The sequence below is a fragment of the Oculina patagonica genome, chromosome 4 (assembly GCF_052425735.1).
Source record: "Oculina patagonica isolate OP01 chromosome 4, crgOcupat, whole genome shotgun sequence".
In the NCBI taxonomy this organism is placed as follows: Eukaryota; Metazoa; Cnidaria; class Anthozoa; order Scleractinia; family Oculinidae; genus Oculina; species Oculina patagonica.
In genome coordinates, this window is record NC_135761.1 from 48,742,079 (window position 1) to 48,758,550 (window position 16,472).

At 40.1% G+C, this 16,472-nt stretch overlaps 1 protein-coding gene across 2 annotated transcripts; it reads left to right on the top strand.

Moving 5' to 3' along the window:
- The first annotated feature begins 4,346 nt into the window (after positions 1–4,346).
- Positions 4,347–15,716, top strand: LOC144652513 (glutamate receptor ionotropic, kainate 2-like). 2 transcript variants are annotated; one of them, XM_078512536.1, is made up of 15 exons: positions 4,347–5,112; positions 5,217–5,375; positions 7,017–7,289; positions 7,713–7,987; positions 8,585–8,722; positions 9,099–9,272; positions 9,562–9,666; positions 9,833–9,967; positions 10,463–10,663; positions 11,339–11,608; positions 12,287–12,609; positions 12,801–12,968; positions 13,509–13,681; positions 14,554–14,699; positions 14,932–15,716. In XM_078512536.1, exons 1-15 carry the CDS (start codon positions 5,028–5,030, stop codon positions 15,106–15,108), a joined length of 2,802 nt encoding a protein of 933 aa, XP_078368662.1. In that variant the 5' UTR covers positions 4,347–5,027; the 3' UTR covers positions 15,109–15,716. The 2 variants fall into 2 exon arrangements, with proteins under 2 accessions (XP_078368662.1, XP_078368663.1); XM_078512537.1 differs by lacking the exon at positions 5,217–5,375.
- Positions 15,717–16,472: the final 756 nt, after the last annotated feature.

Sequence of the window (16,472 nt, forward strand, 5' to 3'; positions counted from 1 at the left end):
TTCTCACCCTGACATCAAGCAAGCCAACATAAATAGCGATTTAAATATAACTGAGAATGATAGCTTTATCATCCGTAAAATTTTCAGTTTCGAACTTCTCGGTATTTTACTTAAGCGACAAACAAAAAGGTCACTGAGGCAATTTAAGGGAAAAATGGTCCGCTTTAGGAACATGTATCGGACTGGCTACTAACAGCGCCATTTTGGTTCAGTCAAACTGACCATAGTTCATTGGGATTAGAAGTTCAAACTTCTGTCACCGTCTAGGGAAGACGCGTCTAAAAATCGAGGCATAGAATATCGTTTATCGCGACTCGGTAATTCACTTTTAATTTGTCACCTATACATAATATTCTTTATTACAGAGACAGTCAGGTTTTTCACTCTGACTAAAAAATTTAAAAACTATGCTAATAAAAAATTAAAAGTTAACTTTCATCTATAAATATGAAATTTCTTGTTTCACTGATTTTAGGGTCATGTATAATGGTTTGGGCGGACCACTTGCCCTCATTTGCTTTAATTTTCCTTTATTGCATGAAATTTACGATTTGACGGACGGTTTTTTTTAACCTACGCTCAGAATTTTACGGAAACCCATTATCCGCTAGTGACGGCTAGAAGTCGTTTGCGTTCATGTGGATCAACCTCCTTTCAATTTGGATTCTGAGACAGTTCTTGTTTTACCATAGTTGTTTAGTGCAGTTTTAGTTAATTTATCCTGTCGTACAGTCGGAAATAATTCGTTCCAGCTGCTATGCACTAAAAATAAAGAAAATCATTTTCTTTATTCTTATTCTTGACAGTATCAAGGAAAAAAAACGTACATATGCGTTGATTTACCACCAACTTTTAAGAAATAAACGATGAAAGTATTAATGGAAACCCGCTACAAGAGTAGGTCGGTAGTTTCAAAATATTTTAGGATGAAACTATCACCACTCTTTAAAATTCAGTACATTTTATAAATGGTCCCACGGACGAAGGAGCTAATTGATGGTAGGTAAAAACTGGAGAAGAATTAGTAAAAAAAAAAACAACTGCGAGTCTTCATGCAAGAAACATTAATTAAAATCTAAGCTCGCGTACTCCAAACAGATTTCCTGTATCGAAATTAACAGTGCAGGAGTTTTTTTGTTTTATCGTCAAGCAAAACATAGTGCAGAATTCCAAATAAAGAAGACTCATATTTGATGTCCTAATCTGGAACAGAATGTTCAGGCTTGTAATCTTGCGAACGGCAGCATATTGCCATTTTTGGTGTTTAATTCATGCTGCATGCACGCGTGTGATGGAGGGCGTGAAAAGACCTTCCCCTTTCGAATAGCTTTCTTATTAACCCTGGATTTCCTGCTACACTGGTATTTTGTCGCATCTCTTTATGCGCCTTAGAATTCCACGTGGTGTTCATAGCTTCCATGTTATATTTCCGTTCCGGTTTTGATAAGAGTTCCTGTTTCACTTGATTTCAAGATAACAATTATCTCCTAACTCGTGGGCGCGCATACCAGTTGTTGTAGAAGCTTATTGCACAGTGTTTATTTCGCTGGTGGCAATCCGGAAGAAACTTTTAATTATTTTACCTTGTAATCGAATCAAAACGTTTAAATCTATCGGCTTTGCTTTATTTCGTTCCTAGCTTATCCTAAACGACAGTACCTTAACTTGAGTCACATTTTGTTTTTAACTTGACACGCCCATATGATCAAATATGCAGTATTCCACGTGGAGAAAACTCGCGATCGGAGTAAACAAACAGATGTCTTGGCCATGATTCAACATGAACGAGGAAAATAATAAGACACGTAAGTATATAAGAATGTGAAGTAAACAACTACTCAAGTAACACGCACGTACAAGTTGCTTGATAAAAAATACGTAAAATATTTTCCCACGAAATAATTGGCGTATTGCCCTCTGGTACCTATTTTCTTCACAGTATGTTTTTCAAGCGTGGGCAATGTTGTTGAGCATAAGTTTCTTGACATGTAACATACCGGTTATCAAGGCTTGATATTTAAGTTTTTTTAACGTTGGCAATGTTTGTCGGAAGAAAAGTTTTCTGTGTGCGGAGGCGAAACTATTCTTTAATAACCCTCCACGCGACTTCAAAAAAATGTAATCTAATTAACAACTACAAGGTTTATCGCATGAAGATTATGCTGTCAGTGATAAATCCAACCCCGACCGTAAGGTGATCTTATGGAAACTGCATCACGAAATCTTTCAAGCCGATAAAATCTGCCGGCAAGTAAAATCATTTTCTGATAAAAAAATATCCAAATTAAAGATGTTTTGAAATTTCATCGTGTGCCTTCAGTTGACGGACGTGACAAGAGCTAAACTCCTGCGGTGACGATTCGTGACCAAAAGGTAAACGATCGCGTGTACTTGAAATCGCACTATTAAAGCGAAGCCGAAATGTGATGACACAAGGAAGGAAATCACCCTCATTTTACGGCTGGTTTATGTGGCCTGAGTAAAATCGAAGTATGTCACACACTGTAATCGCTATATTTAGTAAAAACGCCGGATCCAAGACTACATGGATTGTTCCGGATTTTCCCCATGTTTCTTGGGAACACAGGATTTTTACCGACCTAACTTCCGCTTGCTTCCAGCGCACGTGTTGCTAAGAAAATCACGGTTAAGTGTTTAGAAAGGATCAAACAAACACTGATTTATTACAGTGATCTTCTGATCAGCAACTAAATCAGGGTGATCTTTCCTGACTGCAAGAATCGGTTCGCGCGATAGCAAGTGATCAAGTATTGTATGTTACAGTAGAATACCGATTTCTCGAACCACCAGGGGAAACGAAAATTGCTTCAAAAAATCGGGAGTACCGAGAAACCGGGAGGTAAAATTACAGAAGAGTACTATCCAAGGAAAACGAAAATTGGTTCGAGATATCGAGAGTTTCGAGAATTAAACCGAGGGTTCGAGAAATTAGGATTCTACTGTATTTTGTGAATCACATTCGAAGCGGATAGATTGTCGATTCCTTACTCGATCCTCACGGCATACACCTCGACCGCAGTCAAACGTATGCAAAAAATAAGAAAAGTACTGCAAAGATAAGGTTTTAATTTTCACAGTTCAAAGTTCGATACATTACCGGTATCCTAAGGGTTTACTAAGTTTTTGTAGCTTTACTAAACAAGTTCTACGCGTTTGAAAAATAGCGATATGCGGACTTGTCGGCGCCATTTGTCAAAGCACTTTGGTTCAGATGAGAAACATTTAAAAAGTAAAAACACTCGTTTACCTGAGGAAATGGGATTATGCTTACGCTCAGAAGCTATTTTTATCTATCCTTGCTCATTACTAACACTTCAATATGAGCAAAAAACGCCGAAATGGAAAGAAAAGCTGCCTGAGACGTTTGACCGCGGTGAAAGCATAGACCACGCTCGATTTAGAAGCAATGCTGTACGGTTGCCATAGTTACAAGCATACCTTTTGACTAAAACTTTCGAGAATGAAAACCCCTTTTGGCGCAAAACAAGGAGCCATTTGGAGTCTGTTATTGTTTGTGTATTTCCTTGACTTCATGGCACAAATTTTTGTTAATTAATGGACTTAATTTCTGAGGAAACTAACATTATTAGGCACACAAGAACAAAAGCTTGGCCAATTTCTTATTTAAAAATGTTACTTTTTAATTCGAACAACGACCACCTTCTGGAGCAGCCTGTTCACAGCCTCTCTATTTTTCAACCAAAAAACCGCGACATACGCGAGGGAAATGGCGAGCGCGAAACACTAGGGGGTGGGGACGGGGGGCGAGCGAAAAAATAGGGGGCCGTGAACAGTCTACTTTTGTATACCCTACTATTTTTTTGTTGTTTGGAATCGATCTCCATCGTTAACTTTGTTTATAAATTTACCCCGTTGCGACGACGACTAACTATAAAAAAATCAGAAAAAAATTAAAATCCCCCCCCCCTTTTTTTTTTTTTTTTTCCTTTAAAAAAATGTATGAGACACAAAATAAAAATACATATCAATTAAAATAAATTATTAGCCTATTTAAAAAAACAGGACAATCTTTATTTCAAAATGTTACTAGTTTCAGGATATTTGTATTATATGTGCGAAGAGAGTGCTCTATTTCCCGATGGTCGATGGTCCATGAGAAAAGGAGAAATCAAAAAAATCTTTATTGGCTCCGCCGCTAATCAGTAGTACTTCTAGCCGTGGCTCATGTGTTGGGTAAAGTACTGATCCACTCGCGCCATCCCCCTCCCCGACAATTTTCCGCATTTTCAGTCCCCCCCTCTCTTTGTTTGCTTTACACTCGACGGACTTATAAAAAAGAGCGACTGCTCGTAGTATAACCCTACCATGACATTATTTCACTAGTAAGTCCAAGGATGATGGTTCTTGTACCACTTGCGACGTCATCACTTTTCACGACAGAAGGTGTTTTTTCACGATCAGTTGATAAAGTATGATAGAATCTTTACTGTTTTATAGTAAGGAAACATTGTTTCCAGCAGGGTACGATAGGAGACAAAAATATCCAAATACTACTATGGTACTCGTAGACTCCAATCTCTACCATGGGAGAGGTTATTCGGCCCCCTTACAATTTGAGCTTAACCGCTGTAAAGTAATGATTGGAAGCCGCGGCCCTGCGATGATCGAAACACACGTCTCAAGTTTTATGAGAGTTTTTTAAAAAGTGTTTTAAATGACTTTAAGCACTACTAATTCATTGTCGAATATAAGTTAAAGTCAGCAAAGATACAGCAAGATAATACACGCACTCTCCGACCAGAAAGAGTTTTGCATTGTGAACTAGTCATCAAAGTTATGCGTTATTATTGCCGGCTATATTAAAAGAAATTTCATAAAGTTTGCATGATGTCCCGTAGACTTCAGACAACTGTTTGCTTAGTGCAACGGATTTAGCCATCAAACAAAACATTGATTCATTCAAGATCAAACAAAAGGTAAAATAGCATAATTTATCGCTTAAGACGTCGTTCGCACGGTCGACACACTCGCCTCGTCGCTTTGAAATGTCGTTGAACGATGTCGTCATTTTTCTCTTACTTTGGACAGTGTGTCTCACAAGCGAAGCCGTGAAAAGTCCTGTCTTTATAGGTAAGAGTAGAGAATACTTTCAGAACTACAATTATTTGATATAAACAGACATTTGTAGCGAGGTGCCATATAAAGTTTGATTAATTACATTTGTTACATGTAAGGTGGCATTTTTTCGCCTGGAGCAAAATCGTCGGAGGCGGAGGCATTTAAGTTGGCAGTGGATTCTGTGAACGCCGATTCTAGTTTGGTGAGAGATGCTACAGTAAAAGGGTTAGTGGAAACAGCCGAGTTTGACGACGAGTTTGCAAACATGGAGAAAGGTAAATTGGCAAGACATTCTAATTCTTGCAAAGTTTGCGTGTTTGCACACATAGTTTGAAGTCCATTATAACCTCGATCGACCAGAAACGAGCAAGATTTATTGACGTGTTCAGAATCTATAGACTATAATAAAAGTAACTGCATGCAATGGAGCATTTCATAGAAAGAACGTTGATTCCTACACAGAGGCAGAAATAACGAGGTTACACTAACTGTTTATTTTATCCTAATTTTATTAACTTTTTTTGTTACAATCTGCTAATTGTGTTAGCAACTTTTCGTTTCAAAAATGCAGAAAAACAGGCAGTGTCGAGTGACCCCATTCACTTGCACTATAATATTTTTAGTCAGCGTGAAATCATTTTTGTAACGCTAATTGCTCGTTAAAATTCTAGCCACGCTTGGTCTATTTAAAGAATGTCTTTATATAAACAGAAAGCCATATCCATTTTTGAAAGTTTTCTTCTTCGAATATGGTTGTTGGATAAAAACCATTCAGTTTGTCGGTTATCATAAACTGCAAGACTAACTGGTCATCTATTATACCGAACTATTGAAAAATATCGAACTGTGTGCATTTGACCGTTTCACTCTAGCTGTGGTCAGCATAATCCGGATGCACTTTCTTCTAAAAATATCATACTAAATCAGGGAGGACCCCTGGGGGAGGGTACTCAGCCCTTACTCATTCATATACCATTTCTTTTCTCAAGGAAGGCAAACCTAACTTCGATAGAAAATTGTATCGCTTCACTTACTTTAATTCAGTAGAAATACTGAATTTTTTCCTTTTTTCCTTTTTGTTTCGAAACTTGTCTAACGCCTTAAAGGAGCCTGTTACGACAAGTTGACGATGAATTATTTGAAACAATGCCTAAATTCCAAATTTTACAGGATAAGGGAGAAATAACATTAAAAAGTAACAACAAGTAAAAACGATTACCGTAGAATTCCGGTTATAAGCCCTGGGCTTATACAACTTCGTAAGGGGTTTTGGGTGGGCTTATAAGCGGAGGGGCTTATATCCGGGAGGGCTTATAAGCGGAATGAAAAAAACGTTTCAAAACGAGCCACGGGAGTGTTGATGACAATACGTTTTTAAGTTAAAAACACCTAATAAAGCAACATTAAGCCCTATTCAGTACTGTCATCTGGTAGAGGGGGGCTTATATCCGGGGGGGCTTATAACCTTATGTATTTTTTTGTTTCCAGGATGATGGGCCTATAACCGGGGGGGCTTATAAGCGGGGGGGCTTATAACCGGAATTCTACGGTATGGCTTTTAAAATTTCCTTGCGCCGGCATTTTTTATTTTTAAAAAAATCTTTTTGAGGGGGGTGGGAGGGGCGGGAGACTAATAGGGAGGGGGAATCTTATTTTGAATCGTATATCAGTTAGGGTACAAATAAAGACAATAAATACATTTTCGGAAAAAAGCAAAATAATTAGTAAATATACTCAAAGTTGCTTTGTTTCCTCTTCATACATTGTCATGAGTTACCATCTTGGGAAGGGAGAAGGGTTAATAGATACGGACCTTTTTTTTTAAAAAAAAAAACTGAACTTCCAGACGGGGGGGGGGGGGGGTTTGAAGAGATGAGGACTTAATAGGGCTGTAACGGAATTTTCGTTTTATGCAGCAATTAGTTTGGTCCAGAAAGGAGCAGTAGCTATTGTAGGTCCGCAGAGCGTGCTCACATTTGAAGCAATACAAAGACTATGTGTGCAACTTGATGTCCCTCAAATCGCCATCAAGGTCAGCGGTCTCGCCAGCTCTTTCATCAACCCTTGCAACAACGAATACGTTTTGCGCATGAGCCCCGCTGACTTACCGCAGCTCAGAGGCATCGTGGAGTTCATAAAACACTTTGGATGGAAGAAAGTAGCTGTGATTGCTTCTTACGACAAGTCAGGTATGGAACTAAGCTACTGTATAGTTTCTAAAGTAATGAGACCCGATTGTAGCGAGAAAAATTCACGATTCCATTGTTAATGTAGATCCAGAAAGTAACGACCTTTCACAAAATAGCAACCTTGACGTAACTTGAGGCTATCTGTTTGTACAAAGATTCTACATAAAAAGTCGGACTTCCTTCAGCCTCATTCCCACGACATGTCAAGTCTCATTGCACTGACGAGTTTACACTAGGGGGCGAAAATTGGTCGTTCATCGTCATCATCAACATCATAATCATCATCATGGTCATCATCATGATCATCATCATCATCATCATCACGATCACCACAACCATCCATTCTAAACCTATTCTAACGAGAAGCGCAGTCCTATCCCCTCAATTCTCACCCATTTGTAATTCATTTGATCTATTTTATAGCAAGGGAAGGCATTCAAGACTTTGTGAACAGCCTCACAGAAAACGACATCACCCTTACCACCCCAGAATATTTCAACATACCCTCCACAGAATACCCAGGTGACTACACAAACCCACATCTTGAATCGAAATTGAACAGAATAAAGCATAGCGGAGCGAGGGTGATTGTGTTAAAGTGCGGTGCTCAGCAAGCTACGCAAGTATTGGAAAAAGCGTGGAGCCTGGGACTGACCGAGAACCACGCCTGGATTTTGACGGATTCTGCAGTTGATGAGGTAACAATCACGTGATTGTATCTAGTACTGAGTAGTATATCACTCTGAGTCGGAGAAAACGGAGCATGGTTATCCTCCTCCTGTTACAAGACACTCTGAATTTTGTATAGTACTGCTTTACTTTGCGTCCAGTTTGACAAAATCATCTTCCTTATGGATTTTTTTCTTTACTTAAAAATCTACAGATCTTTGTCTCTAACTGAAGCTAAAGGAAGGGAAAAAACGTCAATCAGGATTTAATGTAGCATTCTAAGGGAAGCTTTCTCAACTTTTGGAACGTGCGGAACTTTCATGCTGTCACCAATAAGGTGGCAGCATATGTGCATAACGTCTTCTCTGCATATAAAAAATCTCAGTGTCTGTAGATATGACATGATATCAAATGAGAAATTCAAACAAATTAACTGAATTAATGTGCTTCGGTTGCGTTTTTTACATCCGTGTCGCTACATCATTCTTAGGTTAGCGCCAGTCCTTTTGCGATTTAGATTTCTAGTTCCACTCCTCTTTGCAAACATGCGCTGGACTGTCAATGCTTCGCGTTTGACGGATCATTAGATGCTTATTTGATGACCGCTTTTTCATTATTTCTTGTAGTCGCACATTTTGCCAAACGAATCCTTCCCAGTGTCCATGACAGGGCTCATCGGATTTCGTCAGAGCGTGGGGAGAGGCCTTCTTAGTGAGCATGTCAGGTTGCTATGGAAACAGTCTGGAAACACAGGGGCAATCACGGTACGTGCTAAGAAAGGGGGTGTCTTTCAATTTCAACTTTCAATTCCGAAACTGAACCCCTAATGAAAGCTGTTAAGCAGTAATTGCATGTGGTACGGTTGATAGTGTTGTGCTGACTTGTGCAAGATTGTTCCAACAACTGGATGAATCACTGGGCCCCGTTGTTCAAAACAGGTTTAATTAACTGTGTCATCTTAGAATACCATCATCAACTTCAGATAATAGTTGTGCTTTTCTTCTTCCAACGTTATAATTAGGGTCAGGGTATAGAACAGACAAAGAGAATATTGCTTTACCTTTGATACAAAACGTAACTATTTTAATGCATAATTTAATGAATTTTGTGTTGTAATGAATTTATTCCGTTGTGTCCCAGGCTTCCGCAGGGCGCGTGTTTGATGCGGTGCGCGTCCTGGCCAGCGGTATGCAAATGGCAATCAACAATGGATTATCTCTGGACAACCATTTGCCGGCTCAAGACTTTTGTAATGTCACACAGGACATGAAATCTAGAGACATGGGTAAAAGACTGAGCAAGTTTTTACGCAAGGTGAGAAAAAAGGCGATTGACATACTGACACCGCAAAGATGGTTGTATTAAAGCTGTATGCAATTACTGACTTTGGCTAAAATAAAATTATCGATGTTCGAGGTGTTACTTTGAGTTCTTTCTTCTGAAAAAAATTCTTATACGAGTTTCTATAGACATTGGTGTATGTTGTCTTCAGGAATTCGTCTCTTTCCGCGCGGTCTTTCCTGTTGCTTTTCATTTATCGTGTTTTTAACTAGAAATATAGTTTTCAAAGTAACGACAGACTGCAACTTTCCTTAATTATTAGGTGCAAATCAATGGCTTCATGAACTTCTTGAGCTTTGACAGCAAAGGTTATCCCTCTCAAGCCATCTATGACGTCATCAATTACCAAGGCAACAAACTTGTAAAGGTAACCGCTGACAACCCTAATGCTTTTTATTTTCATTTGGCTTAGAACAATTCTTTAGAGCCTCACGGAACATTTCACCTTGGAGGGGGACAAGTGCGTCATAGAAATCGCTGAATTTTTACATGGCCAAAAGCAATAAGAATAATGTGTTTTTTTATACACCTAGGTAGGGAACTGGACCATTTCCAGTGGCTTGGAAATAAACCAGCAGTCAATCCTCTGGCCTTCAAATACTCCGAATGTACCACGTGAAATTGCCAACACTTTGAAGAACAAGACCATCAGGGTGGTAACATTTGTGGTAAGTCAGTTGATCGGTCAGCCGGGCGGTGTGTCTTTCAGACTGGTTCGATGGTCCGACAGAAGTCGCAAGGCCGACTCTGGCCATAGAGCAGGACGCAGTTTTGCCACCATTTAAAAAGGGGCGCTTACTTGGCGCGAAATACAACGTGTGTGCTAGAATCTGATCTCAAATACGGTAATGATTTGATAGTAGCGACCGGGAATGTAAATTAATTTGGGAATCCAATGGAGGTCGGTTTTTGGACAGGACGTTTTTTTCTGGGACGGTGTTTTACCCAGACAACACTGCATTTGTCGAGACTACAAACCAGGGTTTGTTTTCCTTTTCCTTAATTTTCCTTAATTTTAATTGGTAAGAAATTTTTATTGAAAACAAATCATTCCAGCTCTACTAAAACCCAAATAAGATTCAATAATCCCAGTGGTGATATTAGCATTAATTTATATGGATCATTTTTTGTCATGACAAGATCATTTGTTAATTCACTTACAGGGTTCTCCCTTTTCGATGTTAAAGTCATACTCATCTGCCTCAAAAGAAGAATTTGAAGGAGCAGCCATTGATATTTTGGATGAGCTGAGCAGAATTCTTGGCTTTTCGTACACAATTTACTTGTCTCCAGACGGTAAGGCTGGAGTAGAGAATCCAGGCACCGGGGAATGGAACGGAGCGATCAAGGAAATCATGGAAAAGGTACAAATACCTCTCACTGTGTGGTCCCACCTGAATTTCACTTTCAGCTGTCTTCTCTCGTCGCGAATTCGACGAGAAAAGTAGCCTGTTCCAGACTCTCGCTAGTTGCGGGTGAGCAAAAAACGAGGGGAACTAAGACGAGCTCCTTACCTCGCTCGCCTTTGCCCCCTCGTTTTTCTCGCTCGCCGCGTTTTTCGCTCTCCCCCAACTACCGAGAGCCTGGATCAGGCCACTAGGGAAGTCAGGAGAAAACAATCAGAAACAGGTTTGTTGTGGTGAATTTCTCTCTTGCAAGATGTAAGCTTTCCTCGATCGATCTCGTGCCACGTTTCTTTTGATCTTCTCCGACCTTTACAAATGTCAACTGTCGATTTTTGTGGAGGGAGGAAAACCAGAAAAGCAGGAGAAGACCCCTCAGGGCAAGTACGAGAACCAACAAAAATCTAATTTTTGTGGTAGGCTGAATGTTAGTTGTGTTAGTCCCCATAGACTGTTACATCGTGGCGGAAGTGGTCCTCAGTTTGCTAAGTCGAACAAACTGTTCAAACTATTTTGTGTTTTACCATGTAAACATAAAAATAAATACCATACAGATATCCTCGGCCTGACTAAAAATTACCATTCTGTGCTGTTTTTTTTTTTTTTACTGTAACGTATATTTACTTTTCTCTATAGAAAGCAGACTTGGCCGTTGGACCTATCACTATTAATCCAGCTCGAGAAAAAGTCGTGGATTTTACCAAGCCTTTCCTGACTTCCGGTCTGGGTACGGTAATGGCGGTTGACGAATCTCCGATAATGTACTTCCGGTTCCTCTCTCCTTTTCACATCTACCTTTGGAGCGTCATCATTATCTCCATATTTGGTATGGCCGTGGTAAACTGGGTACTAAGTAGGCTCAGCCCGTTTGGTTACTATGGAAGGTGTGCGCAGGCGCGACGGAAGGTAAGCAAACGTATTTATGGACCACCTCCGAGACAATCATGTGTCGCACAAATCCAATGCACCGATGAATATTAGTGGGACCCCTCTGTCAAAATTTGTTTCGTGTACCCCCGGGGGCTTAAGATCTCTTGTTAACAATCGAAGGTAAAAGCCAGGAATTGGGGCGATTTTCAGTTGATTGTCGAAGAGCTAAGCCAAAGCAATAACAACATCAAATCACAACAAAAAAATAAACCAATGGAAATTGAGAACTCAACTTAGCAAACGCACGAAACCGACGCCAAGCGTGGGAAAGGTCACGTGACCAAGTTGCGAAGTTTTGTTTTCGCAGTTGATTGGTTGAGGAGGTGGCACGAGTTTCAATTTCAACTAATCACAGGGCGCGGTAAAGCAATACGAACCCAAAGCATTTCCAGATTAATTTCCACACTCGATTAAAAACCGCTTTTCTTGTTCTCAGCATCCTTAGCTTTAACATTTTTGTTCAATTTTCCGTTCCGATAAAAAAAGGAAATCTCAAACAGTCAGTCGGTCGCCCACTGACAAAAACCCCTGGCACCCCCTCTACACATGACAAAATATCCCAAATTATCTACAGCTCACAGAGATAGGCACTTCAGTGTATAATAATTACAAGTGCATGTCAATGTACTTCTAATATCACTAGTGTTTTAACAGGTCAGCAAGCAAATTATGGCAGCCAAAAACAACCTGAGTTTCCTGAACTCCTTATGGTCCTCAGCCGCTTATTACCTCGGACAAGGACCCGACGGGAACCATCCCGTGTCGGGATCGGGACGGGTCGCTGTTGCAGTGTGGTGGTTCTGTATAACGATCCTAGGTGCAACCTATACCGCTAATCTAGCGGCCTACCTCACACAACACAGACTTCAGACTCCCATACGCAGTGTGGGAGATTTAATTCAACAGACGTCTACTGAGTATGGGGTTGTGCAGGACAGTCAGACACAAAGGTTTTTTGCGACTTCGGTTATACCAAGGTAAGAGGTGCAGTGTTTGCCCCCCCCCCCCCCGGAGAAACTAATACCAAGTAAATGTGGCTGATGAATCACTTTAAAAGCGTAATGTAATCTTGATTTCCTTTTCATAAAATGTCATCATTTGTCATAAAGGGGGGGGGGGGGGGCAAACGAGAGAGGGGGCTTTTATGGTATTTTCAATATCGCTGTAGGTATCAGATGATGTGGGAATTTATGAAGTTACGCCGAACACTACAGTCAAGTACATCTGAAGGACTCACGAAAGTGGAGTTAGGAAAGTTTGCCTTTATTCACGATCAACCGCTGTTATTATACAAATCTCGTAAAGAGCACTGTGGAAAGATGAAAGTCTTGGAGGGGTGAGTGGTAGGAGTATCTTGCGTAGCATAAAAGCAGTCTAAAGAATGTCCTTACACAGATAATGGCTAGAACTACACACTTTCTGTAGTATAACAGTATCACATATTAGAACAACTCGGCCACTTCCATTCAGATAGTAACCATTAAGGATTCTTTAACACAATTTTAAAGTTAAAACCACTGATCTTTCACTGAAGAATGAACAATGCCGTAGGAAAATCCTACGCAATAGCTTTCATATGAATGGTCACACAATAGGGTTTTATCCACAGACGTTAAAGTTAGAACCACATTGTACATCATAAAAGACAGTTCCACGTGAAAGAACTCCTCAATTACTTTCATTTGAATGGCCACATGCTCGGGTTTCATCCAGAGACGCAAATATTAGAAGCACCTTTTACAGCATAATAAAATAAAAAACACGTTCATTCATCTGTTCAACTCGAGTTGTAGTTTACTAAGGATTTATCAAGGATTAGAGCAATTAAATAGTATTTCCATCTATACCATTAAAGACGATCGTCTTTATTCCTTAGGACATTTGGAGAGGCTCACTATGGCTTCGCCTTACCAACAAATTCGCCCTACACCGCCCCACTAAGTATTGAAATGTTGGAGCTTCGGAACAAAGGAGAAGTATCCAGGATAATTGACAAGTGGATGATTGACAAAACTCCTTGCAAGGCACTTGATGAAGACGATACTACAGGTACGTTGATTCGGCTGAAATTTTTGTTCTAACTGGACTGATGGTGGTGGTGGGGGAGAGAGGGGGGATGTGTCTTTTTTGATCGATCCTCGAGCCATCTAGTACACAATGAACTGCTGACTCGTTCAACCCATGGATAGTAAAAGAGTCTCTTCTACCGTCCATGTTTAGCCTAATGTAAGATATTTTACACCTTTCGAACGCTGTCTACATCAGTTTTACGTCAGCTCTACGTCATGTTGCGTTTCTTTAAAACATGAAGGGGCGAGGTGGGCTCTTTAACGAAAGGGGGTGGGTTATTATTGGAATTTGGCGGGATTTCAACATCGAAATAACGCCACTGTCGACTATCCGTCCAGGACATTTCCTAAAAAATCTTAATCCATTCTAAAAGTATGTAAAAAACTAGTATTCAAGGAGTGCTGTATCCTGATGGTAGATTGTCTACGACCTACTACGCAAACCGTCATCTTTTCTTGCAATTGCTGTAAAGATTAAAGGTTAGTCTGCATGTGAGTCTAGTGGCCCATCAGGCCGGAGCTTATCTCGGTTTACGTTGAATAAAGCGACTAGGAGTATTTCTACTCCCCCCTGGATGGGAAGCTAATCCATCGCAGCGTTACCTCAGCATTAAATTTGCCGATATCCATTTCTACACCTGGGTAAAGAGAGGTACTATGAGAGCAAAGTGTCTTGCCCAAGAACACAAGTTAACGCAGCGCCCGGCAGGGCACGAACCCGGACCGCACGATCCGAAGGCCAGTGTACTAACCACTAAGCCACCGCGTCCCACATTTACAGTTGCTGTAACCAATTGCAGTCATGTACAACTATTTAACATGTCAAATTCTCTTCATTGTTATTTTCCACAGAAATCACTGACACCAGCAGTATGGGTGTGGTCAACATGTTGGGTGTGTTCATCTTTATGCTGGCTGGAACCATAGTCGGTGGATTCATTTTGATCATCGAGTGGATTATAGCGGCCTGTAAAGATATTAACAGGTGGAATCCAGAGGTAAGAGAGAGTCCCGTCAGCCTTGATTTGTTTGTAGAGCTCATCACGCAGTCTTATTCATTGGTACAAAAGATTGCGTGACGAAAACTGAAATATGTTGTAAACTTGCGCCCAGATAGCAATCAGATCCCAGATCCCAGATCCCAGATGCTAGATCCCAGATTCCAATCTGGTAACACGATATAACCTTTCACTTTCAAATTTGTTCCTTAAATTCTTTTTTATTTTTTAGGCACCACACACGTTTTTCTCGGCGTTAAAAAGGAGGCTATCGGCAAGCAGTCACACCTCGAAGCGTGTAGTGTTTATCAAGCCAGCAAGTTCTTACAGAAAATCGTCAAGTCTCTCTAGCAAATCAAAAATTGAATACAAGCTTCCTTTGGGGAGACACGGAAGTACTGAGCTATAATACAGATTACTGGATTAGTTAGGTTTCAAAAACGAATAACACGTGAGAATAGGGGTAGGTCTTACTCTGGTGTTCTGGAGCTCCGGGGGCTCTCATGATTTACCATAACACATGTATCCCCCCGGATAGGGGGGAGGGACTACCATATGAATGGGACGGGGAGGCTCGTCCTCTGGCTTAGGGGTGTAAAATACGGATAAAGTTTATTTTACTTGTTTATAACTTTTGTCAACAAAATTAAGGACAGTTATTATACATTAAATGGAATAACATATTGGCTAATAAAAAGATCTTTCACGAAACGAGTTGCCCAGTATTTTGAAGACTATGTAACAGCTTTAATGCAGGCCAACTACGGGAACGTTTTGCAGACGCAAGGGAGCATGATTGAGCCTTCCCTTGATCCTTTGCTTCCTTGATCTTTGTGCTCGACCAAAAATCCCAACAATCACCTGGTTATTTTAATTAATTGCGAGTCCCTATCGAGTTTTGTTCGCAGGTTGTTCTTTGTCAATGGCCTCATCAGACATTTCCAGTGGTATAATATATCAACGGGCTAAGTTAACAACGCGGACAGTAATAAAAAGGTTGGTGACTCCAAAAAGTGCTTGTTCAGGTTTAAAACGAGTGCTCGTATAAAAGGGATTTTAAGATACGTAAGTGACTGAATTTTTTTTTTTTTTTGGGGGGGGGGGAGGGGGGGAATAAAGTGTCTGTGTCTACTTCAATGTCTTGAATGTCACTTCTACAATGGTGGTGCACTTTTTTGTACACGGAGCAAGTTTTGATTTGACTGTCGGTCTGGAGTTATAAACCTGAATTTGGTTACTTGGGTGCTATGACACCAAACATCGTGTTTTGACGCACTTTGTAACAATCTGTTGGCACTTCGTAATGCGAGACTTTTTATTTTATTGCAAAGTGTGTGCGTCATAGTGCGTCTAGTATTACAAAGTGCAACGAGGTTATTAAAAAGTATGATAGCTTTTTATTAAAAAGTGCGACAGCCATTTCAGAACAAAGTGAGTAGAAAGTGATACCGAGATATTACAAATAAGAATTACAAATCTTGGCGATTATTACAAAGTGCGACAAGTGCTATCATTAACTGCGTGAGCTCATTTTATTACAAAGTTTGCCGATAGCTTTTTTTGTGCAAAGTGCGTCAGGTAATATTACAACGCGCGACAAGAGTCATATTACAGAGAGCGATCGAAAAGAAGTGCAATTTGGTTTATCATACGAGTGATTAATAAAACAAGATTTTACACGTATCATTGACAAAGATCGAGGAAGAAATTATGCCAATGCGAAGCCTGTAACCAAATAATAATTTCTATCAGAAAAAATCCACAGGAAAAAAG

What these genes read in the sequence shown, in the direction of transcription:
- LOC144652513 (XM_078512536.1), top strand. Translation starts at nt 5,028, where the DNA reads ATGTCGTTGAACGATGTCGTCATTTTTCTCTTACTTTGGACAGTGTGT. An exon ending in GAAAAGTCCTGTCTTTATAG is followed by an intron (nt 5,113 to 5,216) that starts GTAAGAGTAGAG and finishes GTTACATGTAAG; the next exon opens with GTGGCATTTTTTCGCCTGGA. An exon ending in AAGGCAACAAACTTGTAAAG is followed by an intron (nt 9,667 to 9,832) that starts GTAACCGCTGAC and finishes TTATACACCTAG; the next exon opens with GTAGGGAACTGGACCATTTC.